Below are 10,202 nucleotides of genomic sequence, written 5' to 3'. Positions count from 1 at the left end.
AAAGATCTGTCTCAGTTTTTTTTTTCAAAATTTTTTATTTTGAGACAAGGTCTTGCCAAGTTGCTAAGTTGCCCAGGTTGGGCTGGAACTTGGCAACCTTCCTGCTTCAGCCTCCCAGAGTGCTGGAACCACAGGCAGGGCCACTTCTCTCTGGTGCCTCTCTCCCTCCTGTGACAGTGTGACAGGAGGACAGGACGGAAGACCCTCAGCTGTCCGCTGTCCACTGTCTTCCTCGGGGCTCCAGCGTGGTGGCATCTGGGCGGGATGCAGGGCCAGAGTGGGGGCCCTCAAGGTGGAGAGAAAGGAGGAGCGCAGGCCCAGTGGGGAACGGGCGCCCGCAGTGTCCGCAGCTCGGGGAGCGGGCAAGGTGCGGAAGGACAAATGCAGGTGCCCAGGACGCTGCGTGGTGCAGGTCAGGGTGGCCGGGGGCGGGGCACAGGTCCCCACCCCACCAGTGAGCCCTGCGCTCTCCTTGCAGGTGCCGCCCCATACCTGAAGACCAAGTTCATCTGCGTGACACCGTAAGTGGCTTCCCTTCCCGCTGTCGCCTGCACTGTGTCCTCAGCCTCCTCCCGGGAGCAGGGTGGCCCCTGGGTGGCAGGTGGGGTGCTCGGAGTGGCCCGTGTGTAAAAGCCTGAGCCGTTCTGTTTCTGCTAGCCCAGGGCCCGATGGCGTGCGTGTGCGTGCGTGTGCGGGCGTGTGCGTGCGTGTGCGTGCGTGTGCGGGCGTGTGCATCTCCCTCCACTGTGTCTTGTCAACCCGGCCCCTCCTGCGCCCGTCTCCACAGAACGACCTGCAGCAATACCATTGACCTGCCGATGTCCCCCCGCACTCTAGATTCCTTGATGCAGTTTGGAAATAACGGCGAAGGGGCCGAGCCCTCGGCGGGGGGGCAGTTTGGTGAGTACGGCCGGCCTCGGTCCCAGCAGGGCTCTGTCCTCGCACGCAGTGTTCCGGGTGCAGACCGCAGAGCGGCCCCCTGCATGGGAGGAGCAAGGTCTATTTATTGTTCGTGGTTTTTTGAGATGGTTGTGCTACGCAGTCCAGGCTGGCCTGGAATTCTCTGTATCCCAGTGTGGTCTCGAGCTCATGGCGATCCTGCCTCAGCCTCCTGAGTGCTGGGATGACAGGCGTGCGTCACCACGCCCGGCTCAGGAGGGGGCTCTAGAGCTGTGCTCGCCATAGGAACAGAGCGCGAAGGTGAAAGGGTGAATGTCCTACTGGCCCCATTAAATACAGGAGAGAATATACGCTTATCTCAGTGTGTAAGAAAAAATATATTTTTTACACAAAGTCTTTGAAATGTGATCTTTTGATGTCCCAACCTTTGTTGGGGCCGGGGACACTCAGGCACTCACAACCCCACGGAGCCAGGTGGCTGTCGCACGGGGCACCCTGAGCTCCTCCTGCCGCACCGGGCCCTGGGACCCGTCAGGGCGGGTGGGAGACCCAGTTCTTCCTGGGACCGAGGCCTTATAGGGAGCAAGGGAGTCTGGGTCTCTGTGTGGCTCAGGCTGGCTTTGAACTCATGGCGATCCTACTGCCTCAGCCTCCCGCGTGCTGGGATCGCAGGCGTGCGGCCCAGGCCCGGTTTGGAATCTGGGGTGCTGAGCGCTACGGGTCTGGGGCTGAGCCTGCCGGCTGCAGGGCCAGCGCTGACCGCATTCTCACCCTTCCTCAGAGACCCTCACGTTTGACATGGAGCTGACCTCGGAGTGCGCTACCTCGCCCATGTGAGGGCGGTGAGGAGGCGGCGGCAGCCCGGGCACCTCGCCCCCGCGCCCTCGAGCAGCCGAACCCCCAGAGCATCTCCCAGCCTTGTGGTTCCAGATCTTCTTTAATCTCCTCCTCCTGCTATCTCCGAGCATCTGGCACTTTCCGAAGCAGAGACGCAGCGCGAGGTGTGGGTGACAGGCGCGTCATCTCCCGGGCTGTGGGGCGCGGCAGGGGCCAGAGAAGCGAGTGTGCCCCCGCCGCCCCGCGCCGCCCTGCTGGCTGCCCCTCTGGGCTTGTCCTTCGCCAAGTGCCTCTGGTGCCAGCGGCCCCTCCCGCCTGCCGCCGCGCCTGGCCTCGCCCGTTAGCTGGCCAGTGTCCAGGTAGAAGCCACAGTGTCCACCCCGGGTTCCTTTCTAAATGCAAAGTTGCTCTGCGGCACCCTCCCCGCATCCCTAAGACTCCATGCCCAGCGCCCAGCTGTCCACGGCTGGCCGGCCAGGGACTCGGGAGACCGACCGCTGCAGAGCCGACCCTTAGGGACCCTGAATCCAAGCTGGGGCGCAGTCTCGGGTTTGAACGAGGGCAGCTCGACGGGGCTGACTGCCCGGGACCCTGCTCAGCCGCCTTCTCCCCAGGGCTTCGCCCCGGCTCTGCCTGCTGGAGCCAGCTCCTCTCGGGGCCTCCCGGCCTGGCTCACCTGGCCTCAGTCCCACCCGCTGCCTGTTGGCCGTGTCCTGCCCTGGGTTGTGCTTTAGGATCCAGGCCCCAGCACCTCTGGGCAGGTGATGGCAGACTCGCTGGGGCTCTGCCCCCGCTTCCTCGTGGCTTCCAGAGAGGCCTCTTCCTCTCCCGCCAGCACGGGGCAACCTCGGGGCTACGCCCCAGGGCCCGCAGACACTAGCCAAGCTGGGGGTCGGGCGCACCCTCCTGTGCCCGTGGTCAGCGCGTGTCACCATGCCTGGGACGCTTGGCAGTGGGCAGGGAGAGCTGAGGGCGTGGCTGGCCCTGCTCTCGGTGTGTTGATTTCTAGGCCAAGCGGCGGGGAGGTGACCCCGGGAGCCGAAGTGGGAACAAGAGGACCCGAAGGGGCCAGGCTCCTGTGGAGCAGGGAACCCACGCCCCCGGCCCCAGGTCGCCAGGGCTGGGAGGTGACGGCCTGGCACGCGGGCTCTGAGCGGAGCAGACCGCAGGCCCCGCCGGCTCCCCTGCCGTGTGCGTTCCCGGCCTGACCGCGTCCCTGCCCCGGTCTGTAAGCTGCTGCCCGGCCACCGCGCTGATTCCACTGTATACTTCCTTGTGTAAAAATTTATATTATTGTGGGTTTTTTTTTTTTGTATATTGCTGTATCTACTTTAATTTCCAAAAATAAAAGTTATATGGAACCATCCGACAGCCTGGCTAGCCTGTTTGTTCCTTGTGTGTCTGACCTCCAACCGGCCCAGCAGTGCAGTGCCAGGAGGGTCGGGCAGGGGCAGCTTCAGTCATTCCCAGGTGCCGCTGCCCAGTCCTTTGCTGGCCCCCAGCCTCCAGGTGACGGGGCTGGGGGCAGCTGGGGTCACTGTGCCTCTGCTCCCCGCTCCGTGTCCTGTGGGGTCTGATAAGCCTCCCGGGTCTGGGGTGCAGACCCCCACGCACCGCCCCCCTCCACCGGTTTGGCCTTTATCGCCCTCTGCGCCCAGGGCCAGGCGGTGGAAACACAGGAGCTCCCGCCCCCTCCTGCGCCTCAGGGCCGTGGGGGCGGAGATAGGCAGCTGCTTCCCCTGGGAGATGCAGGAGATTAGCCTGCGAGTGACTCGCTTCCCTCCTACCCCGCGTGGGCCCCTGGCGCTCGCTCTGGGCCGCAACCCTCGTCCCTGTCCCCCGTGGACCCCCGGGTGCCCCTGTGCGGGTGCGGGGTTGGAGCCGGGAGAGACTGGCGCTGGCCTCCTGCCTGGGCAGCCAGATGATGCCACCTGCTGGTCTGTGCTCCCGCATGGCCAACATCACGGCCGCAGCCGGAGCTGCCTGCCCCTGCCCCTGCTTTCGAGGGCCCGCGCGTCCCTAGCCCCTGGCTCCCCCGCCAAGCAGTGACACTGAGAAGGGACAGAAACGTCCCTCAGGGCTGAAGCCACACAGGCCTCACGGCAAGGAGCCGCTCCGGGCCCCTCCAGTCGGCAGCCAGGAGGCGGGCCAGCCAGTTTATGCAAAAAGTATTTTATTAAAAACATCGTTCACACCCAGGTGTGGTCTGTGTAGGACATACAGAAGCCTACTCCTCGCCCACCCGGCTGCAGAGAAGCCAGAGCCCGAGCCCCCCTGTCCCGCAGCAGCTGCTGCTGTCATTCGGCCGGGGAGGGGCGGGGCCCGCGGCTGTCACAGAACAGCAGAAGCGGCGCTGCCGTCCCTGGTCCGGGTTCCGGGTCCGGGCTGCGGCTGCTCCCTGGTGCTGTCCCAGGAAGGGACAGTCCCAGCCCGAGCGTCTCAGGACCCTGTCACCCCCATGTTGGCAACAGTCACTTCTTCCTTTCTCAAAAACCGGCCTGTAAAGGGAGCGGCATGGAACCTAGACCAGGGCAGTGCAGAGGACCTCAGTGGGACAGCGACGAGGGCCAGCGAATGACCGCAGGGGCGCTCTGCCCAGTGGTGGTCCAGGCACACGCCGACGGTCTCTTCCCAGCCGTGCCTGTGGGTTCTGGGGGCTTCTGCCTCCAAAAAGGGGGCCACTGCGCTGCAGCCACGTGTCCAGGCGCACAGAGGGGAGGTGGGTGCGCCTGGCGCGCACACTCCATTGCGCACAGCCCGCTGAGCGCCCAGGCGGGCGGCAAAGGCGCCAGTGTGCACAGCGCCGTGGGCGTGGCTGCCGCTTCCCGTGGTGCCCTGTGCCCGGGAGAAGCCCGAGCTCGGGCTCAGGACAGGGAGCCTCTGGCCGGGGAGAAGAGCCTGGCGGGCGGGGAGAGGCGCGAGTCCAGGCTGCCCACGGGCCGGCGCAGCAGCTCCTCCACGTGCCGGGCCACGTCCATGGTCTCGTCCAGGTCGAATTCACCCTCCTGGTCCAGGACGGGATCGGGGCTGGCAGAGCAAGGGGTGTGGTGGGTGTGCGCCCCTCCCTGAGCTGGGCAGCACAGCCCTCGCCTGACCTCTGGGGATGATGGGTTTGGGGGAGTGGGCTGTGCCCACTGCAAGCAGTGCGGCCCGTCCAGGCACCGCACGGGCACCACGGCATTTGCCACGCTTTCAGCCGCAGCTCTGGGCCCCATGCTGAGTTAAGGCGTCTGCTGCACCCCACGTGGACACGGGGGTGGCCCTGGGCAGGAGGGACACAGGTCCGGCTGACCCCGCTCTCTGCACGCCGGCCCTGCAGGGGTGCAGCCCGAGGCCAGCCCACCCGAGAACACAACCTACTTCTGCGGGTACATGCTGTACGGCGCCTGGGGACACACGGCCGGGGACGGGGCCTGATCCATGTAGGTGGCGCTGGCCCCGGCGTCGGCAGATGCGGTCGCGAACCTGCCAGGGGAAGCAGAACACGGGGAGCCTCAGCTTTCGGGGGGCCGGGTCTCGGGGGCACTTTGGGGGTGCAGAAGGACAGAGTGGGTCTGGGGGACCGGCCACAGCATGGCCAAGCCCTGCCCCCTCCTGAGGCGGTGCTGAGGGAGCAGTGGTGTTGGGTGGGGGTTGGGGACACAGAGTCCGGGGCCGGGGGGCAGCGGGGTGGGGTGCTGGGGGAACAGGCTGGCGGGTGGGGCCTGGACACTTACTCGGGCACCACCTGCTTGATCTGCGGCTTCACGTAGCCGTCCACGGCTTTAGCTGCAAGGACAGCAGGGATGAGTGCCATATCTCTGGCGGTCCCGGGCTGGGCTAGGGACACCCACGGTGCCAGCCCCTGCCCATGTCACCCCAGGGGGCCTAGGTGAGATTCCCCAACAACACCGTGTACCCTGCTGATGCCAATGGCCCAGCACCACCCTCACCAAGACCCTGGCTTTAGGCCCAACCCTCTCCCTGCCCCCACACCCCCGAGGAAACAGTGTCCACAGGTGTCTGCAGACCCTTCCCCACAGCCCGAGGACAGGCTGAGGGGAAGACACCTGTCCTCTTCCTACTCTTTCTTTTTTTTCTTTTTTAACCAGGGTCTTGCGATGTAGCCCACGCTGACTGGGACCTCGTGGGGAATCCTGCCTCAGCCTCCTGCACGCTGGGATGACAGGAGTACACCACCACACCCTGCATTTCCCTCCACTCTCAACATGCGGGTGCCGGGGGAGCCCGGCTGCGTCTGTGGCTGGGAGTGATCCCGGCCGCCCGCTGCAGAGGTGAGCAGCTCTCCTGAAGCCCAGCAGCGCAGACACCAGGGCCGACTTCTCCTCGCTCCGGGGCAGGGAGCCCTGGAACCCCCCACCATCCCGGGGACCGCAGGGTCCGCCATGGCGGCGCAGGGACGCACCGAGCACGGGCGTGTAGTACTTGGAGAAGACCTCGTCCTTGGGCCGGTCGGGGAACACGTACACCAGGTAGCTCAGGTCGCCCAGGCGGTCGGCCAGCGAGCGGATGGAGAAGTCCCGCGTGGTGAAGGGCTTGAGGTTCCACAGGTTGCGGTCGGCTGCGAGGGTGAGGCTTGGGCTTAGGCTTAGGCCCAGCGGAGAGCGGGACTGCGACACGGAGGCGGGACCCTGGGGGGCGGGACCCTGGGGGGCGGGACCCTGGGGGGCGGGACCCTGGGGGGCGGGACCCTGGGGGCCGGCACGCTTGGCGGCTCACGAGAGTCGAACTTCCAGGCGATGGTGATGCCGCCGATCTCCGAGTCGCTGAAGCGCAGCAGGAAGGTGCCGTCGGGCTTGTTGATGAGCAGGTCGTGCGCCTGCTGCTTGTTCACGAAGCCCAGGATGGCGCTGGGGGAGGGGCGCTTGGGTCACCGCGGGCCTCGGCCTCCAGGCCCCAAGCCCCATCACGGCCCGGGCCTCACCCGTCGTTCCAGTGGGGCTTGTGGTGCCTCTTGAGCACCTCCATGACCCCGTCGAACCACTGCCAGAAGGTGTAGTTCCAGCCCGGCAGGTTCTCCTGAGGGTGTGGGGAAACTGAGTCACGGCCTGCTCCCAGCGCCTGCTGCCTCACTGGCCCCTTTCCGAGGTCCCCATCAGGCGTCCTAGGGACAAGCGGTGAGCCCGCCTCACACATCTAAGACCTGGGTCCAGGGCCATTCCTGGGCTGTTTGCTGTTTTGAAAGAAGGTCTCATTAAGTTGCCCAGGCTGGCTGTGAATGCATGACCCTCCTGCCTCAGCCTCCTACGTGGCTGGGATTACTGGTGTTCACCACCTCGCCCAGCTTGGGAGTGGGAGCTATGAAGACTGAGCCAGGTTGGCTGGACCTCGAAGGTCACTTCTGCCTCACCCCTTCATTGGAAGGGTGGGGGACACTGAAGCAGAGGGGGCCCACAAATTAGAAATTAGTTCCAGCCCCAGGTCCCTTCCGTCGTCCTGCCCTGGTTGGCACGGCTGCCCCTGCTGTGCGTCTTAGGTCCGGCCCTCTCTGTCCCCCCATTAGAGACAGAGGCTGTGACACCAGCCCCAGGGCGGCGGCCCTCACCCTGTTGAACTGCGACCAGGACACGGACATGCCGCTGTAGTCCTCCAGGTGGCCGCTGCCGCTGCTGAACAGCTTCTGCGCCAGGAACACCAGGTTCTCCTTGGTCAGGCCCCGGGCGCTCTGCACCTCGGCCTTGAACTTCATGTTGAGCGCCTCGCAGAGCTGGGGCCACGGCACTTTGTCAGGCACGGCGAACGGCACCCTGCCCTGTGGGGGCACAGGGACGGGACAGGGGGCGGCTGAGGGAGCTGGGCGTGAGCGTGCGCACACACGTGTGAGACAAGGGGCCGTGAGGCCGGAGAGCCGACCACAAGGGGGCAGAGACTGGGGGACAAAGGCAGGGACAGGTGTGTGCTTGGGGGTGCAGACCCAGCCCAGGGGCTAAGGACGGGGAGAGGGACGTCAGCTGCCCTCACACCGGGACCGAGAGCCCCAGGGCCGCACGGGAGCGGGGACTTACCGGCTCGGCAAAGGCATTGTCCCACAGCACGGTGGCCGTGGCGTTGTGGTCCTGGCTGCCGTGGACGATGACAACCACGGGGAGGGACAGGGTCTGTGGAAGCCGAACGAAGGACTGAGGGCCAGGCCGGCCACGGAGCCCCCGGCCCTGCTCCTCCCCCTGCCTGCACCCCGAGGACGAAGGGCAACCTGTCCCTGCCCTTCTCAGCCAGCAGGCGGCCGCGGGCCTGGCCGGGCCTCACCTTGACCTGGAACACAAGCTCGTTGCCGCCCACGCTGAACTGCGACTCGAACAGCACCGTGAACTTCTCCTCCGTCACCGACTCGGCACCCCGCCGGTCGGCCCTCTTGATCCTCTTCAGTGACTGTGGGGAGGACAGGGGACTTGGTGCTGGGGACACGGCCGCACCCCCGGCTGGCCTGGGCCCTCCCGCCCGCCCGGCGGCCCTCACCATGTTTCGGAAGTGGGCGCTGAGCGTGCCGGAGGCCTGGTGGTACTCCATGACGCAGCAGTTGTTCAGGATCTCGCCGCTGCACTCGCTGCAACAGGAGGGCGGCCCAGTCAGGGGCTCCGGACGCCCGGGGGCAGCCCTGCAGCAGCCCCTGTGCCCAGGGTGTTGCCTGGGTGCCCTGGGTGAGCATGTGCTCCACACCCCCGCCCTGAAGGTGCCCAAGGGCAGGAATGTGTCTCTATACAGGGGTTGGGGGTCACTGATCGGGGATGAAGCCTTTGCCACCTCTGGAGCTTCCAGGGCCATAAAATAAAAACGTGAGCTGAGGCCCGGTGTGGGGGTGCATGCCTGTAATCACAGCTACTCAGGAGGCTGAGGCAGGAGGGTTACAAGTTCAAGGCCAGCTTGGGACTAATACTTAGTGAGACCTAAAATTTAACAAGGGCTGGGGCAAGGGGTGGCTCAGAGCATTTGCCCAGCATGCACGAGGCCCTGGGCTCTGTCCCCAGCACCTTGGAGAAAGAAAGGAAAGAAGGAAGGAAGGAAGGAAGGAAAGAAGGGAGGAAGGAAGGAAGAAAGGAAGGAAGGAATGAAGGGAGGAAGGATGGAAGGATGGAAGGATGGAAGGAAGGAAGGAAGAAAGGAAGGAAGGAAGGAAGAAAGGAAGGATGGAAAGATGGATGGAAGGAATGGAGGAAAGCAGGAAGGAAAGAAGAAAGGAAGGAAGGAAGGATGGAAGGAAGGAGGAAGGGAGGGAGGAAGGAAGGAAGGAAGGAGGAAGAAGGAAGAAGGAAGGAGAAAGGAGGAAGGAGGAAGGAAGCGCATCCAGGACCAGGTCTTCCCTGGCCTCTCCCTGGCCTACGCAGTGCCTCCCCTCCTTCCAGACACGTGGGCCACGCAGCTGCGACACTGGGTGCACACAGCTGCCCCCAACACGCAGCCCAGCTGTGACATCACTGGTATAATTTCACCTCCCATTGATCACTTTTGAGTACTACTTTTTAAGCACCGGGGATCGACCCCAGGGCCTCCACACGCGCCTCCTCTCCAGACTTCCCCAGGACCTGGCCGGGTCCCTGCCTGGAACAGTCCCCTCCCGGGCTCCGGCTATCTGCTCCGGGCCCGCTGTGAACCTGTGCCCAGCGGTCGGGCCCTGCCGCCCGCACCCCCGCCGAGGCCCTGGTCACAGCTGCGCCTGCACCCGCTGTGCCTGCAGCCACTCTGCTCCTGGACAAGCGGGAGGACAGCGCTGAGCACCGCTGAGTCACAGCTGTGTTCCCGGCTGCCCGGCGCCGCGAGGGTCCATGGGTGGTGCCACCCCGCTGTGCCCGCTGGTCCAACGCTGGATCAAGAAACACCGAGGAGGCTCCTCCAGCAGCTGGGGTCCGGCTGGGCCGCGGAGGCCTCTAGCTCCGTCCTCTCTGCCGCTGTGCCCCTGCCGCCCCAAGGCCAGAGAGCAAGCGGCTGTCCTGCCCAGCCCTGTCCCCGTGGACTCACGGCATGGCGGCCTCAGACTGCACCCTGCAGAACCCTGAGCTGACGTCAGCCTCTGCTCTGTGGCATTGTGAGCGCTGGTTTTTGTCTCAGAGACAGAAAGTGACCGATGCCTTTGCTGACCGACTACGTGGACGCAAGCACTGGGCTGGGCGAGGGGCTTAGTCCATGCGAGAGGGGGCGGGGCAGGGGACGGGCATGAGGCCGGCGCAGACCCAAGAGCAGGCCAGCGAGGGGCAGACACAGGGCAGCTCCCCGGGTCGCGCACAGCGACCTACTTGCGGGTGTTCTCGTTCTTGAGCAGGGCCTTGGCCTGCTGCTCGCTGATGATGGTGGCCTTCACCTGCGGCGGGTTCATGTGCACGTTCAGCTTCCCGCCCACCAGCAGCCGCACGGTGGCCGCGAACTTGGTCTGCGTCTTCAGCACCTGCGGGGGCTGCTTCTCGATGATGAAGGTGCTGCGGGGACACGGGGACACGCTGGCCGCCGGCGGCTGGGGCGGCTGGGCGCGCGGG

At 65.5% G+C, this 10,202-nt stretch overlaps 2 protein-coding genes across 5 annotated transcripts in view; one reads left to right on the top strand and one right to left on the bottom strand.

Moving 5' to 3' along the window:
- Stat3 (signal transducer and activator of transcription 3 (acute-phase response factor)) overlaps positions 1-2,787 on the top strand; it is a 28,180-nt gene extending 25,393 nt beyond the window's left edge. For 2 of the 4 annotated variants that reach the window (XM_013519137.1, XM_013519135.1), the window contains 3 exons: positions 479-521; positions 788-900; positions 1,682-2,787. In XM_013519137.1, the coding sequence (XP_013374591.1) occupies positions 479-521; positions 788-900; positions 1,682-1,737 (212 nt within the window). In that variant the 3' untranslated portion in view covers positions 1,738-2,787. The remainder of the gene's footprint in view (positions 1-478; positions 522-787; positions 901-1,681) is intronic. The other 2 variants (XM_013519139.1, XM_013519138.1) reach the window with 2 other exon arrangements.
- Positions 2,788-3,893: 1,106 nt separating this feature from the next.
- Positions 3,894-10,202, bottom strand: part of Stat5a (signal transducer and activator of transcription 5A) — a gene marked incomplete in the record, with an annotated part of 13,857 nt that continues 7,548 nt past the window's right edge. The window contains 11 exon segments of the mRNA XM_013519303.1: positions 3,894-4,764; positions 5,098-5,202; positions 5,454-5,505; positions 6,143-6,298; positions 6,457-6,587; positions 6,662-6,756; positions 7,283-7,489; positions 7,743-7,835; positions 7,984-8,106; positions 8,194-8,281; positions 9,966-10,145. Of these exon segments, the coding sequence (XP_013374757.1) occupies positions 4,602-4,764; positions 5,098-5,202; positions 5,454-5,505; positions 6,143-6,298; positions 6,457-6,587; positions 6,662-6,756; positions 7,283-7,489; positions 7,743-7,835; positions 7,984-8,106; positions 8,194-8,281; positions 9,966-10,145 (1,393 nt within the window).

Source organism: Chinchilla lanigera, unplaced genomic scaffold (genome assembly GCF_000276665.1).
Source record: "Chinchilla lanigera isolate Chin_1 unplaced genomic scaffold, ChiLan1.0 scaffold00050, whole genome shotgun sequence".
NCBI classification, from domain to species: Eukaryota; Metazoa; Chordata; class Mammalia; order Rodentia; family Chinchillidae; genus Chinchilla; species Chinchilla lanigera.
The sequence above is the reverse complement of the archived record's forward strand: the minus strand, read 5'-3'. Positions and strand labels throughout refer to the sequence as shown.